Below are 15,484 nucleotides of genomic sequence, written 5' to 3'. Positions count from 1 at the left end.
CCGGCAGCACTCTCCATCCATCCTCCTGAAAGGAGACAGGTGCACAGGAGCAACTCTGGACCACGAGCAGCAATTTATTTTGCCTCCAAATGAGTTTTCTTCACCATGCTGAGAGTGTACGGTGTGTGTAGTAGCTATTATCCTCGCTCCGTTCAATTATTGATTTACAAGTGCCACAGGGTGAAAGCCAAAGCACACCACGTACAGGCCAAATAAATCTGTTTGCACTTTTTTTTTTTTTTTTTTTTTTAGGCTTTGTCTCCATATTTCTCTCCCTCATGCTGCTGTTTCCAGATCCCAGATTTTGCTGGCAGGCTCTGGTTTTCCACCGCGTCGCCGTGCCACCCGCAGCATCAGTGACATACTCTACAGCGTACGAGGGATGTTGCCGTGACAGATGCAAACCCCCCCCCCCCCCCCCACCTCCACCCCCTCATACCTCCCACCCTCCTCCATCCCTCACAATCTGATCTGTCAGAGGGATGGCAACACAACTAACACACTGACATCATTTCTGTACTCCCGTCTTCGCCTACGAGGAGCAGATTTGTCTACGGCTCCTCGGCCTTGAAGAAACGTCGAAATGATCACACGCCAGCTGATAGGATAGCAGATACATCACTGCAGCTGAACGCCGAACAACCTACAGTGATACCATCATCATGCATTACTTATACCTGAGTAAAGTCTTCAGACTCAGGGAGCTCACAACCGCCTGTCAAAGCATTCTCCACACAGTGTACTGTGTTTTGGCATTTGGCAACTTGTCAAGCAAATACCCTTAAATTAGAAAATATAAATACAACTTTAGTACAATATATCATAAGCTTGGGCTTCGTGGAAACTCTAACATGGCCTATAGGTGTGAATGTGTGTTAGTCTAATGTCAAATTAATAGAAAAACCTGAATATAAGAGTGAAGAAACAACAAATGCAGAGTTGTCTACACAATTGCATATAATTTAGCAATTAACACAATACTAACAAAATAATTTAGCAGTTTAACTAGTATCATACGATTCGTTTTCTTAGCACTTCGTATTACCAGCGCTGTACAAATATACCTGCCTTGCCTAACTCCTGCACAGTACAGTACAGAAACCATAATAGTTCTATGGGAAAAAAAAAAAAAAAAAAAACATTTGACAGCTCTGCAGTGAATACAGTGTCTTGCAGAAAGTGTTTGCGATCAGTCGCTGCTCTGCGTGCCAGCAGTTTAAGCTCACCGTGCACACATGTTCACCACTGCCCTGTCTCCGCTGTGTGCATGGACCAACTTCTGGAGCAGGAGAGGCGTTGGGGTGGGAACAAACTGCGACCTGCCACGAGGAAAAACACACTGACTTAGCTTATGGTTACACAGCACAGGTAAAAGACTGGTAAATGAAGAATAAAACACATCATAAAAAGCAGCAATTTCTTCCTGACGAGGGGGGACTTTTCCCGCCTGCTGCTGCTGAAATGAAAATAGATTTTTTTCTTTTTTTTAAATGTATCAAAGCTGCAGCATCTCAAACATATACACAGGATATGTAATTATAAATACTTTCTTTTCAGTCCTTTGCCATAGAAGCACTGTGGATTCATCAGACCAGGCCACAGGCTCTTCAGAGGCATTGAGAAAAAATGAGATGTTGTTGTTCATGGATGAAACCTCTGTGGCCTTGGAGCACTGTGCAGGATCGAGCCTCTTCAAAGGAGCCCAGCAGTGGAAAGTGGTGCTCGTGTGTGAGGATATTCACTCAAGAATTATTCCAAACGGCTTCCTCATGCAAACTCAGCCACAATTCTGATGAATCCCCTTGCCATACAGTACCAACAGAGCACGATATGCAGCATCTATCAGACTTGCACTAACACAAAATGTTATACGTTGTTCTACTAATGGTCCATTGGTGCAACATTCTCATATTTGATCTGTTAGCCCCCCCCCCCCACAAACCACGCAGCAGTATTTAAATTGCAGACAGTTGAAAATCTATTTTCTATTGCCTTTCTTTTGTTTGGGAATGTTCACCCCCCCATTAGGCCTCTCGACTGCATCATGTGCAATGATGCTTTCAGCTGAAAGTGTTGTGTGTAAACGCAGCCAATGATACTGCAGCTAATTTTATACATCAATAATTTAGAGCTTATGAAAGAGATTACACCCCCCCCCCCCCCCCCCCCCCCCCCCCCCTCCAGGTTCAACACCTCGGACAGGAGCTGTGACCTTTTTATTCGTACATTAGTTTTTACAGTCTCTCTCTGTGGAGAGATAGCATTCAACCATTAATAACTAATGCATGAAGACCCACGCTCCTGTCCTCTTTGTGGTCACCTCTGCTGTGTTTTAATGCAGACATCGGGCGGGGGGGGGCAGATAAGAAATACAAAGAAATGGATTTGGTTTCAGCAGAGCCGACTGCGAGCTGGTTGCTGATAAAAATCTACAGGTGTACGCTACTTTATGATCACAACATCGTCTGACAAAGTCAACGTAAATACAGGTCTATGGCAGCCACAGTCCCCGTCACTTTGGACACACTTCTGACTTTGCTGCACAGTGCTGCATGTAGGGACCAACGACCGCCTGCGCACCTGGAGCTCTCACAAAACATGGATCTAACTGAAAATAATCTTTCATCTCAACGTGCATGCAATCAGCAGCACCCGTGCACCTGCTCAGGTTCAATACTTAAACATTCCCTAGGCTTCAAAGTGTCGATAGCATGTGGGAGAAGAGACGGAGGCGTGTTCAGCAAATTCTGACATCACCTTCTCATCTCTTCAGCGTGCCTGTTTGGTGAGAGCCAGGGTATATTTCCAACATCATCATTAATAAAAACCCCATGTTTTTGTGTTGTCATGTTGCTGGGGGTGTGAGGGGGGGGTGGGGGGGGGGGGTGGGGGGGTGTAGAGCAGAGTGACAACAATATTACACTATGAAATCAATATACATTTATTAAACTTATCTTTTTTTTTCTGCTGTGCATCAGTGCTGGTGGCGAGCAGAGCGTCTTTGCTTCACTAGTTGCACACCACTCGGTAACAAATGGAGGCGTCGGCAGAATGAGATGCTCTCTGACTTTGCTGCAGTACATCTCAACCCCACATATTCCTCTGTTCTAGTCCTCGTAGAGATGAGAGATGAGATGAGATGAAACTACCACTGAGCCCCACAGGGGAAATCCACTTGTTACAGCAGCTCAGAAGAAAAAGAAGAAGAAGAAAAAGACTGAGTGAGAGATAAAAACTATGTACATGATACACACCTATTACAGATATGACCACAGTGTGTAGCATTGCAAGAAAATATCACACTGGAAGACAATTGCACAGACAGAAAAATGGTATGAAGTCTTATTGCACAATAGTGACACATCAGATAAATATGATGATAAATATAAAACAAGAATCCAAGAATATCAGCACCTCAATAGTACTACACAGAATCCATTCACAGTCACATTTCAAAGGGCCGTGTGGCTGCAGGTTTTTTATTTCAACCAGTCAAGAGCACACCGTTTGACCAATCAGCTGTCTGAAGACTGAGATCAGTTGATTAAGTCAGGTGTGCTGCTGCTTGGTTTGTGGAACAGTTTGGATACATCTGCCTATCATCTATAACAAGCAATCACTCATTTTTCATATTCTGGATGTACACACTAAATTAATAAACAGCTTTCACTCCCAGAGGAATATTTAACCTTCCCAGTCTAACTGTTATATTTTATAGGGTTTTTCACAAAAGTGCATAAGTAGTTAACAATAAAACACTTTCATTTTCCTTTGAACTGTCACAGCTTTCTTCATGTACAGGAGACCAAATAAAACAGTGTGTAAAACAAATAAACCTTTAACCCTTAGCGACCTGCCTGCAAGACAAGGTAGAGGGCGAAATAGACCCGCAACATAGCGTCTGGCGAGATTCTTCAGTTATTTAAAGTTCGACAAAATCCTCAATCATCATTCAAGTGTCCTTGTAACAACTGCCCACGTGAAGCAAAACTCAAAGAACTGAAACTGGCACATTTTACCTGTAGAATACAGAAGAAAGGTGAGCTGCAAGAAAGACAGTTACCTGTGCGTGGTCCACGTTGCCTCTGGGGTGTGGACGGAACTTCCCCCTCTTAGACGAACCAGTGCGCAACAGTTCCCCCTGCCAAAAGTTCCACCTGGCTGCTGCTCACATGCAATGTCCCTCTGCACAATACACGTGAGAATTAAAACAGTATTATAATATTAGACCTTGAAAAAAATATGTCTGTTAATTAAATAAAATTAAAATAACACAAAAGCAGTTGCACAATTTTGTGGTGTACCACGGTGCTAAGTATCAGTGATGCTATAAGTGGTGGATGATGGTGACAGAGTGTAGCAGCATGCTCCTTCTTACACACAGCTTGGCTAACATCCTCCTCTCACCTACATCTTCTATGTCTACTGATCCTTTTTCTGTATATATTCAGTCTCCTCCACACATGATGCCACACTCTGGATTCTCCCTCTAGTCAGCGCCGTTACCTCCTCCATCTTATTTGGGACAAATCTCACATTCACCATAGTAACAGTCGTGGTTTGTACCTCATCATCCTAATGAATCATCTTATTGAACTAAATTTAATCTAAATCTTTGTCTCATATGGTAGCATTATCTCACACATAGAGCTGATGAGAATATCTTCCTAACTTTCTGATACATAACGTCTTTGAGTGCAGCCTTGGTGTATTATGGACCTTATTTTGGAGGCTAAGCAGTGATTCCCTGCAGCGACAGCTCACCCAGCAGCTTTTATTTCTTTAATAAAGGTAGCTGGATTTATCTATTATCAACTCTGGTTTCTCATACTGGCAACATTTATGTCTTGCCAAAACGGGGCTGAATGATTAGCAGTTAATTAGCCTCCCTCCAGGTTATTGATTTTCCTCCCGCAGAACTCATTAAACTCCAAACAGGCCGCTCCGAATGGCATGGTTTGCGATTTGCTTCATCATGCTGCATGGGATGTCTGCGCTGCTGAACTTTCTGCATATTATTAATCACAGACATAGCTTGAATTATTTCATGTGGATGGAAGTCAGGAGCCTTTATTGCAGCAAAGAGAGGAGGTTTCCTTAGAGTTGTTACAAGACACAAGACAGGATTTTGAATCTCTGTCACTTTCACTTAATACTACATAGAAACATACTGTATGTGTATATATACAGATAAATGACAAAGGTGCCATTGCACAAGGTGTCATTGTTAGACTCTTTGTGGAGGTGATGGCCAAATGAAGAGCTCCCTCTCAGAAATTCTCTGTGGTTGACGCCACGCTGAAACAGGAAGTGAAAAATGACACTGAACGCTGGGCAGTTTGTCTCCGGCACTAATCATCACCGCTGTGTCACGTGTTTTAGAGGGCCCGGTCTTCCATCGGACAGGGGACCAAAGGATGAAATATGGTACTTGAGTCTCTCCACAGCACCCCCCCACCCCACCCCCCCAACCCCCAAAACCCAGCTGCCACTGAGGTGAGGCACCTGACAAGCATAAATTATGTTAATAGAATTTAATAAAAAACACTTTATTCCAAAGGTTTCAGTACTTTGAAATGTCAAGATGATCTAGTGTGCTACCTGGAGAGAATTCTGAAGCTTAAGTTAGAACACTAAAATATTAAAACAAGAAATTGTGATCCCTCATGAGGAATGGCAGCGCGTAATGAAAAATGGAGAATGCACGAGTGTGTCTCCCAGGTGGAGTTTTCTCCATTTATTAATTGATCGAGTGCTGAATCTAGTCCTCCATTATTGCTCGGTATAATGAAGAAGATATGAAACAGATTTGGGAATATTTTAATGAAAGAATTGTCAGTATCATTTTTTTTTTTTTTTTTGTCAATTCCACTCTGTAATTTACAATCACGCCGTCCTTGTTATCTAAAAACACCCAAACTGTAATTAAGTAAAAAAAAATTGGGCTTTTGTGTTAAGGTTGGTGATTAGTAATGATGGTCTATTGAAGAGTGGAATTATCAGAAAATGATTCTTATTAATGCAAAAAAAAAAAAGAAAAGAAAAAGTTTTATGTGCCATTTCCACTCGCCAACCCTCTCTAACACACACACACACACACACACTCGCACAATGGAAAAGTAGTGATGGTGAGACTGTAAATTATCCGCTGCTGGATGTCAGTTGAACATTTCCATTGTTACCATGACAGACTGCCTATTGATTGGCTATTGGTGCTTCCACCTCTTCCCTTGCCCGAGGATACAGACTGACAGCGAGGCCTGCATGTTTAGCATGGAGACTAATGTGAGCAGAGGAAGAACAGAAGCAGAGGAGAACAGGGCTGAAGCGATAAAAGTGCTGGGAAAGAGAGGAAGAAAAAGCTGGAATGAAAAAAAAGAAGAGAATCCGGAGGTGTGTATGTGTACGTGTATGTGTGTGTGTAGGGGTGGGTGGGGAGGGTAAAGTTGGATGCTCGGCCACAGTGTTCAATTACAGCACGCAGGAGGTTAAATCAATAACATTTAAATTGCTTATGGTAATCACCTGCACTCCAATCACTGGGATCAGCATAAGCAATCTGCTGACCCCAGCCATGCTCAGCCACAGATTGAAACATATGACGAGGAGTCAGCTGGCTGGAAGGATCAGGCTGGATTTTGTGTGTGTGTGTGTGTGTGTTTGTGCTTGTGTTTGTGTTTATACACCAGTGTGAATGTGGGTATGCATACACGCCTCCACCAGCCTGGTCTTATGACATTTTTGTAGATGAGAGAGAGATGAAGTAACAAAGAGGAGGAGGGTTAGTTTCTGAGGTCAGGGCAGCTGAGATGTGGGAGGAGTGACCATCCAAAACAGCAACTTCAAAGTCAAAGTATAGTCTCTAGAATTCATACATACATGTATGTAAGTGTTTGGATCATCTTGCTTAAAAGTGGGGGGGGAAAGTCTGCCGTCATCCCCTGGCTGCAGCATGTACTGTCTCGTCTCTCCATCACCTCAGAGACGTTGGTCCTGTTCCTGCCAGGTGTTCACACAAAAAGTAATTGCATGCATTGCATTGCAAAAAAAGTCATGTAATTGCATGTGCGGTGCTGAGAGGACAAGCAGAGTCATAACACGGCCTGTGTTTTACCTGTGTTGTACTCCAGGCTTTGCCACCGCGCAGACAGCTGGTAGAATCTGGGATGAAAGCAGACTTTGGTTCATCCTGCTGAAAATGCTCAGGAGGATAACACGCCGCATCCTGCAACCGCACCCTGTCTCAACCTGGTGAGAAGAAAGCAGAGTAAAGAAAACGTGGCCTCAAAATGTCCACCTGGTGGACCCCAAATGATTCATAATTGTCTTTGCCAGCCTTGAGTCTGATTCCTTCCAACCATTAATTTTTCAGGACTTTGGAAGGCCGCTGTACGATATAAATATCTTGGCTCACCTCGGCGTGCCGACGTGGAGCGCGACTTTGAAGTTGTGCCTAATGAAGCGGCTGTACAGTTAACCAGCGGAACAATAAGGCGGCAGGGCAGATCTTAGGTATGTGGATGACGGCTAATGAAACAGACACACAGAGGCAGCATCTCCAACTGGAGACGCTACTGGGATCTAATCAGGTTCTCATACACGAGGGCCTGCAGTACAACAGGCCCACAGTGCACAATACAAGCTGCATGCTTGTATGCGTGTCCATACCAACCCTGTCTCCTTTGACACACCTGTCATTTAACCCATATTCTTAGGCAACACAGCTTTCAGTATACTGAACGGATTGTTAACTGTGTTAGTTTGAGTTCATTTGAATTTAACTTTTTTAAAAAGTGACACCTGCAGTTGCTACGAGTTTTTGCAGAAAAAAAAATCGATGTTAATAAGATACATGAAAAAATACAATCCAGACAAAGCTGAAAAAATATATTGTGCTTAAGAGAAATAGCTGTATTTGAGCACATTCATTGGAGAGGTTGAGTCCAGCGTACACTGTATGCAGTGTGAGTAAGGCTCCTGGGTGTGTCTGACGCTGTTAGTTATGGAAGATGGTTGAGGGTGTTCCTACACCCCCCCTCCGCCCCCATCGCCCAAGCTGTGAAATGCCTGGCTCGTCTGAGGAATGACAGACCCTGGAGGGGCCAAGGGTCCCGAACAAATGAGCTCCCATAAAGCTCTTCTCCTTATACAGGGACGGGACACAATGCAAGACGAGGAGCCGCCAAAAGCAGCCTTCATGGTAATTTCACTCCACTATTTACAGTGCCCACCCATGGGTTTCACTGCTCTGTGCTGGAGCCAGTCACCTTCATGTGCAGCGTGAGGCATTCATCATATCAGCAGCTGACACATCCAAAACATGTCAGCGCACTTTTTCCCTTTCCCCAGCAGCCAGTGCGAGTGGGAATCGGATGACGGCAATTATTCTGGAGGAAAATGTTAGCAAATTGGGTTAAATGATACTAAAGCTGTTGCTGTTTCATACATTTAGTTCAACACTAAGTCTCCGCATAAATATGTTCCACCTGGCAGAGTGCATCGACGGATGTGCAGAGGAATGTTTTCTGCAAAGCTAATGAAGTTAATAGCTTGAGCTGAAGCTCTTTTATGAGCTGCACCTGGTCCATAAATGACTCCTAATGAGGAGCAACTCAGTTGACTTTTAAAATGCCTCCCTCTAGTGGAAGGTTCACAGGCCTCCAAAGCATCACCGTCTTTTTTTTTCCTGTCCTGGGTCTCTCCCACAGACAGAGCGTGGACACTGTTTTATTTGGAATACTCCCACATTGCTGAACATAGGAGGGAATTAAAAAAAAAAAAAAAAGAGTTGTACACAGTAATTAACACGTGAGGAGTACAGAGCAGCATAAACTGTGAATTTCAGAAACGGCTCTTTAATACACCCCCCCATCTCCCAATCTCACATGGCGCCGTTCTTTGTGTTTGTTTTATCATTTGGCAGCACATTATTACACATTATTCATCCTGACATCAGCTGCTGAGGGAATCAAAGTGTGATTCGTTTTATCTCGGTTTCAGTCTCTAAAGGAAATGAATAATGAACCAAATATGTGTTATAATATAAAAAAAAAAAAACAGATAAAATACGACTCACATATTGATTTTTTAGTTAATTTTCTGCTGTGGTAATAAAGTCAAAATCAAAAATGGAGAATTGCTCTTAAGCTGCTACCAATGCAGCAGGGCATCCACTCTGAATTATGTAAAAATACATGATGAGGCAGATGTGTTTCACAATTTCCAGTAATAAAACACAACACTAATAAAAGTACCAGTAGCTTTTTTGAATAATACTTTGTCTTTCATAACAGGAAAAATATCAAAATGATGAGTTTAATTTCTAGAAATGGTGGATTTACATTACAATCTGCTGAGAAACACAAACTGTGATAGTGTCTGAACCATCACACTGTTTTAACACCAGCAGAAAATGGAACAGTGAGTGGATTAGAAATGAAAGTTCAGAGAGGAAAAGACGATGGAAAATGTAGATTTGTTTACATGAATATAAACCAACCTACCTTTAAAAAGTTCAGTAAATACAAGCTGCTGCTCAGTTATGACTTTCCCATGATTGTTGGGAGTCCAAGTAAAATTATTTTAATTAGTATTTTAGTTTAAAAAAAATCAATATCTCCTTGGTGTCTGTTTGCTTTACTAATTTGTTTGTTTGAAATTGTTTCCAGGGCCTAATGGTTTGTTGTGATCCTCTCCCTCTCACCTGCGTTTCCTTTCTATTTTTTTTTCCTTGAATATGTTTTAAAATGTAATTTATTTCTTTTTTGTTATATTTGTTAATGCATTTTGGGTAAAAATGATGCTGTGCACCGCAAAGAAAGGCCTGACTGATTTCCAGCAAAATTTCCAAAGCTAGAATTCACAGAAATTAAACATAAGATGGAAATGTAGATGTGAATGTGTGGTCCAGTGTCGTCTCTAAAGGAAGAGAGCTGTGCTGAGCACCCTGTAAGCCATGGAGAAGGTGACCAGCATGCCCAGTATCCAGGACAGACCCCTGCTGGGCTGAGGCAGAGCGCCGACGTAGGCGATGGTGTGGAAGATCCGAGACCCGGCAAAGAGGCGGAAGTGAAGCAGGGCGGTTGAGAGCTCGGGTCCGGTCAGAGCGTAGAGAAGGCCGATCACCACAAAAGGAATTATGTTTTCCAGGTCGTTCTGGTGACACCTGGACAACAATAACAACACATGTGAAGCACTACATTAGAGAAGTGGGACAACAGAAAAGGACACTGGTGGGTGGTGATTTGCACCTGCGGACTCGTTCCACGTCAGGATCTGTGCGGACCAGTTTCTTGTCTTCCACTGGCGAAACAAATTTGGTGTCTTCTAGGTTTGCAAACACCTGAAGAGACATGGGAGAGCAGGTCAGGTCCAAAGCTGTCTCACACCGTTTGTCTTTACAGATGTCCTATACTGCTGTGTGGCAGCTGGGTGAAAACAGTACCTTTCTTGTCAGGCGGAAGTAAGAGGTCAAAGGTGACATGAGCATCATCTTCAGGATGACAATGGTGGCATAGGTAGAAAACGACAGGAGGACCTGGCTGTCCATCACGCTGCTCACTGGTGACATTGTCCCTGTGAGAAATGACTGCACGACAACAGACGCACAAATTTAAAGCTTCTACACTTCACATGTCAGAATGTAAGAAAGCTGATCTGAGATCAGCTGAGCCACATTAACCCACAGCACACTGTGCATGTTCATATTATCTGTACTTAAACTCACTGTGTTTAAGCAGCAGGTCTAGCAGACAAAGACCTAGACCCCTCCATCAGGCGAGGCTGAAAGGCCTCCTGGGTAAAATGGAAGCCCACCACAGGGGCCCAGAGCCCCACAAGGCCCCAAAACTACAAACCAGTACGCCTGACTTGTTTTTTTTTTTTTTTGGTGTGCTGATTGATTGTTAATTTGTTTTAAAATATGCAACATTAAAGTTCAATTTAAAACTAAAGTGTGTATGTTCTGCATTCTGTGTGTCCTGGTTTATTAACGGGGACCTTCCCGACAAAGTAGATAAATCTGAAAACTGAACCATGATCCCCTGAATGTGGTCTGACACGCAATAACAAAACTGTTTCACAAGCACGTAAAGACATTTATACATATTCACACACACTTGTTTCTTTTAACTTTGGGAGGTGTGCAGTGTTTAGAGTTTCTGTATAATGCAGTGTAGGATGCAGCATGTGGATCTTACCTTGTTTTTGCACAGTCACTGTGAACAGCAGACACACGTCGAGTTAAGGTCAGTTAAACATGAACGGTTGGAATTTATCCTCAGGTTGTGTAATCTGTGGGAGGAGTCCTGGCCCGGGGACGGACACTGTTTGTGTGTCACTGTTGTTGCCAATGACAGATGTAACAACTTTGCCGCGGGTTTGGTGTAGTATACTTGCACTTTCCAACCACTTTCTTATGAGTTTTAGTACCTGCCCCATTACCTTGATACAAATAATTAACCTGACATAAAGTTGATGGAAATGTTTATTAAAAATATAGTTTCCATTCATAGTTCCACAGCAAGTCAAAGGCCATGCAAAGAGTGAACAACAGAATGTTTAATAATCAAGCTCAGAAAGCTGTAGCAAAAAAAAAAAAAAAGGAAGCAAAGAAATTTCAGATTTCATGAAGGAATGTAAGTGTGTTTAGAAGAGGTCAGCAGGGTCTACTGCTCCAGTGTCGTCTCTAAAGGAAGAGAGCTGTGCTGAGCACCCTGTAAGCCATGGAGAAGGTGACCAGCATGCCCAGTATCCAGGACAGACCCCTGCTGGGCTGAGGCAGAGCGCCGATGTAGGCGACGGTGTGGAAGATCCGAGACCCGGCAAAGAGGCGGAAGTGAAGCAAGGCGGTTGAGAGCTCGGGTCCGGTCAGAGCGTAGAGAAGGCCGATCACCACGAAGGGAATTATGTTCTCCAGGTCGTTCTGGTGACACCTGGACAACAATAACAACAACAACAACGCAGAATATAACGTAACTAACTAATGACTAACTTTTTAACATCACCTCACTTCCTCCTTGGACCCCATCATAATTACTGCAACCATCAGAAGGATGAAGGCCGTGCTACTGCACATCATTCTTTTCCCACACAGTATTTCTGAAAATCAACCTCTGCTTTCTGATGAAATACCGGTGTGACTGTAGCATCTGCATTTCAAAGCCAGATCATCTCACCTCCGAACACGCTCTACATCTGGATGGATTTTCAGCAGCTTCTTCTTCTCCTCTTCAGACTTTCTGCCCACATCTTCCTCATTAGAGAAGGCCTAAATACACGGAGAGATGGCACACACTCAGAGTCGGCAGTGTTTACCTCTGCCTCTCCCTCTGCGTACCACAAGTCAGGCTAAAAGGTTCCATCTTATAATGCAGAAATGCAAATGCACAAGGAGAACAGGTGTGGCATGCCATTGTAAAGTTCTTTTTTCTGGTCATTCTCTTTTTCAGTCCAGTGCAGGCTAAACACATCCAGAGACCTTATACACCCTGTGTCGTAAACTCATAAAAACTAATGCAAAACAAGACCTAGCATGCTTTAGCAGGTGTTGAAAGCACCACTGTTGTTACTTACCCCTCTGGTGACGCGGTAGTATCCAGTCAGAGGCCCCATCAGCAACAGCTTGATGATGACGATGGCAGCATAGGTGGCGAAAGCCATGAATACCTCATTTTCCATCAGCTTTTCCATCTCTGCTGATTTCCAGCTGGACGGAAAAAGGACGAGGCTGAAGTTTAGTTCACCGTTCTGTCTCGTATCATTTAAATTTCACACAATTTAAATCAGTTTCTAGTTTAGAAATGAAATCTGAAGTAAACAAGGATAAATAAAACAGCAAAAACAAATGGCTGCCAAAATAAAAGCCTTCAAAGTTCCTACACAAACGTGGTATAAAAATATCCTTATAAACACAATAAACTATTCATACACTATTATTATTCAGAGTGCACTTGTGCCTTATAACTACTTACAGCTGTGGCTTATACCATAGAGTGGAGAGTAGGCTACTGTCAGTCTGTAAGATAGCGTGAAAACAAAACAGACCCAGCCCGTCTGACTGAGCAAACCAGTTTCAGTTTGTAACTGCACCCCTGGGTGTCAAAGCAAGTCGTGTCTAAACACAACACTCTCAGTAAGCTTCACAAAGCTTCACAAATGGTCTACTGTCAAAAATACGCTCAGAGTTTAACTAAGTTTTTTCAACTTACGTCCTGTGGTGCCTCTGCAGAAATGGCGCGAGTCTGAATCTTGATCTGGATCTGCACTAAAAAACAGTCCGACCCCTCACCCAAAGAGGGGGGGGGCGGGGACGAGCACAGTGACGGAGCATTTCTTCCTGTGTGTGGGTGTGTGTGTGTGTGTTTTCCTGTGTTTCCTCACACATGAGGACCACATGAAATCAGTGTATTTAAAAGGTTTTTTTTCCAGGACAATGACTTGCATTTAGATTTTAGAATCCATCAGGTTTAAAGCTCAGCAGACACAGAGCATTTTTTGTTGATCTATATATTGTGTTAACTCACACTAGACTTTGGCCTTTCTGCTTGGTTGGTATCAGATTCTGGTGTCAGATATGGGCTATGACCTGAACCTATCCTCACCCTAACTCTGTGGACTCAGTGTTGACAAAAAGAGAGAACGGTGGCATTCATTTATGCAGGTTGACTATTAAATCAGTAGTAGTATAATTAACTTTTCTGCAGAATTATTCTACACATTCACAGAATGTGTCAAGCCTACAGTTTGTGGGATACCTTCGGATATTTCTTTAACATCTGGTCCTGCAGGAACAACATCTGTCTGCAAGGTGTGCATTGATACTTTAGACCCCAGCAGTGGTTCTATCAGTTGAAGACATATAAAGATTTTCGGCCGTAACATTTAATTTCTCTGCAATAACCAGTTTACTAGTTGAAATTGATTCTTTTTTTTTTTGGTCAGGAGCTGCCAATGATCAATACATTATGATCACATATCATGAAATGGAAGCCGAGCGCCTCAGATGGATCTTACATATCAGCAGCCAAGCGTTGTCCTGTGTGCAGCAGATTCCCCAAGTAAAAAATAATGTCCTGTGATTTCCCACAAGGAGTAGTAATGGCAAAAAAGCTGCATTGATTTCTCACCAGCCCCTGCCAGTAATTGGGATGCTGGCTGCGATATGCTGCCATTGATTTCTTATGGTGGCCAGGTTTTGCTGCTGGTGTAGGACAACAATGACTAAATAACAGCCTGGCCAATGATCTTAATGCCAGAAGCCAAGCACTGCTATTGATTTCATTACAGAATGCCTCCTAGGTTCGAGGCACATACATTTTTTTATTGATCAGCGGCGGTGTCCACATTACTTGCAGCACTGTCACATGCAGCCAATCAATGACAGCAGAATGCTGAGTGCATGGAATTGCATAGGTACAGTGGAGCCCAATAAATTTGGCAGCACATAATCAGGGTGTGGAAGGTGACCCCCCCAACAACCCCCCACCCCCCACCCCAGTCCCGGAGGATTGATAAGTGCGAGCATTTTTGCTGCAACCTGTGGGATAAGCTGTAGATACTGTGTGATTAACTCGTGCAATAGGGTTTCATTTGACCCTATTCACATCTCTGTGTGCCCAAGGGCAGCGAGAAAATAAGAAATCAGACCAGCACCCAGGCAGAGGAAACCGCTCAGATAAGACCGTATTGATGATGAGTTGGTAGCAATTTGTTCAGCTTAAAAAAAAAAAAAAACCCAAATGGAGGAATCATATCAAAGCCATAATACAAGTAACACATGTAATCAACTATCAAATCCTTATTAGATCATACATGACTCCTTCACTGATGCATCCATAGACCTGAACGCTGTCTGTCAGCACATAATACCTGTGGATAGTCGTCTGACTTCCTACCTGATGCTAACGTAAAGCAGCTCTGTTGACGGTCTGTAGAGTTTTTATTACAGCACTGGAAACTAAATAGGACTGGAAATGGCTTCGTCTATGTCCCTTCCTCCCCCCATCAGAGACTGAGCCCCGGCCTCATGGGACATGGAGGCATGTGAGTGAAATGGTAATTATCTTAATGATTGGTTTAATTGTTCAGTGAATAAAATGCTTAAAACGGTCTTGGTTACAAGTTTGTTGAATGAGACTGTGTGTGTGTGTCTGTTGATGAGTTGTCTTTTTGTTTCTTTTTTTTTTCCCCCTCTTTTTCTCCCCATTTCGTTCAGGTGTTCACAGCATGCCCCCGGGTGATTTTGGCATTGTCACCAAAGACTGATTTCGTGTCATGATGCCAAACGGCCGTAAAACTGCATAATAAATGATCTGAACATCACACACATTCAATTCATAACAGGGGAGTCGGTGGTTGGTACTACTGCTAACTCTCCCTGGAAGTGGGCACCTAGCTGAGATGACTTCAAAGGCCCGACTCTCAATCAATACTCAATGAGATTAAAACAAAAAAAAAATCCACAGAGTAACGAATAAAGGCTTTA

At 43.1% G+C, this 15,484-nt stretch overlaps 2 protein-coding genes and 1 long non-coding RNA gene across 10 annotated transcripts in view; all 3 read right to left on the bottom strand.

Moving 5' to 3' along the window:
* The window catches only part of LOC121175965, a 61,454-nt gene extending 57,450 nt beyond the window's left edge, over nt 1–4,004 (bottom strand). For all 6 annotated transcript variants that reach the window (XR_005892842.1, XR_005892845.1, XR_005892840.1 and 3 more), the window contains exon 1: nt 1,227–4,004. This is a non-coding gene — a long non-coding RNA (uncharacterized LOC121175965). The remainder of the gene's footprint in view (nt 1–1,226) is intronic.
* Nucleotides 4,005–8,854: 4,850 nt separating this feature from the next.
* Nucleotides 8,855–11,326, bottom strand: LOC121175963 (microsomal glutathione S-transferase 1-like). Of its 2 annotated transcripts, none has more exons than XM_041029857.1 (4): nt 11,199–11,326; nt 10,445–10,588; nt 10,251–10,342; nt 8,855–10,165 (listed from the first exon to the last, which is right to left on the bottom strand). In XM_041029857.1, exons 2-4 carry the CDS (start codon nt 10,568–10,570, stop codon nt 9,919–9,921), a joined length of 465 nt encoding a protein of 154 aa, XP_040885791.1. In that variant the 5' UTR covers nt 10,571–10,588; nt 11,199–11,326; the 3' UTR covers nt 8,855–9,918. The 2 variants fall into 2 exon arrangements, with proteins under 2 accessions (XP_040885791.1, XP_040885792.1); XM_041029858.1 differs by lacking the exon at nt 11,199–11,326 and adding an exon at nt 10,727–10,858.
* Nucleotides 11,327–11,472: 146 nt separating this feature from the next.
* Nucleotides 11,473–13,354, bottom strand: LOC121175964 (microsomal glutathione S-transferase 1-like). Of its 2 annotated transcripts, none has more exons than XM_041029859.1 (4): nt 13,209–13,354; nt 12,574–12,706; nt 12,177–12,268; nt 11,473–11,933 (listed from the first exon to the last, which is right to left on the bottom strand). In XM_041029859.1, the coding sequence occupies exons 2-4, from the start codon at nt 12,688–12,690 to the stop codon at nt 11,687–11,689; spliced, it is 456 nt and encodes a 151-aa protein (XP_040885793.1). In that variant the 5' UTR covers nt 12,691–12,706; nt 13,209–13,354; the 3' UTR covers nt 11,473–11,686. The 2 variants fall into 2 exon arrangements, with proteins under 2 accessions (XP_040885793.1, XP_040885794.1); XM_041029860.1 differs by lacking the exon at nt 13,209–13,354 and adding an exon at nt 12,972–13,125.
* Between the last annotated feature and the right edge of the window lie 2,130 nt (nt 13,355–15,484).

Source organism: Toxotes jaculatrix, chromosome 22 (genome assembly GCF_017976425.1).
Source record: "Toxotes jaculatrix isolate fToxJac2 chromosome 22, fToxJac2.pri, whole genome shotgun sequence".
NCBI classification, from domain to species: Eukaryota; Metazoa; Chordata; class Actinopteri; family Toxotidae; genus Toxotes; species Toxotes jaculatrix.
Note: the sequence above shows the minus strand (reverse complement) of the source record. Positions and strands in the feature narration are given on the sequence as shown.

What these genes read in the sequence shown, in the direction of transcription:
- LOC121175963 (XM_041029857.1), bottom strand. Translation starts at nt 10,570, where the DNA reads ATGTCACCAGTGAGCAGCGTGATGGACAGCCAGGTCCTCCTGTCGTTT. An exon ending in ACTTCCGCCTGACAAGAAAG is followed by an intron (nt 10,343 to 10,444) that starts GTACTGTTTTCA and finishes ATGTCTCTTCAG; the next exon opens with GTGTTTGCAAACCTAGAAGA. An exon ending in GACGTGGAACGAGTCCGCAG is followed by an intron (nt 10,166 to 10,250) that starts GTGCAAATCACC and finishes ATTGTTGTCCAG; the next exon opens with GTGTCACCAGAACGACCTGG.
- LOC121175964 (XM_041029859.1), bottom strand. Translation starts at nt 12,690, where the DNA reads ATGGAAAAGCTGATGGAAAATGAGGTATTCATGGCTTTCGCCACCTAT. An exon ending in ACTACCGCGTCACCAGAGGG is followed by an intron (nt 12,269 to 12,573) that starts GTAAGTAACAAC and finishes CCGTGTATTTAG; the next exon opens with GCCTTCTCTAATGAGGAAGA. An exon ending in GATGTAGAGCGTGTTCGGAG is followed by an intron (nt 11,934 to 12,176) that starts GTGAGATGATCT and finishes ATTGTTGTCCAG; the next exon opens with GTGTCACCAGAACGACCTGG.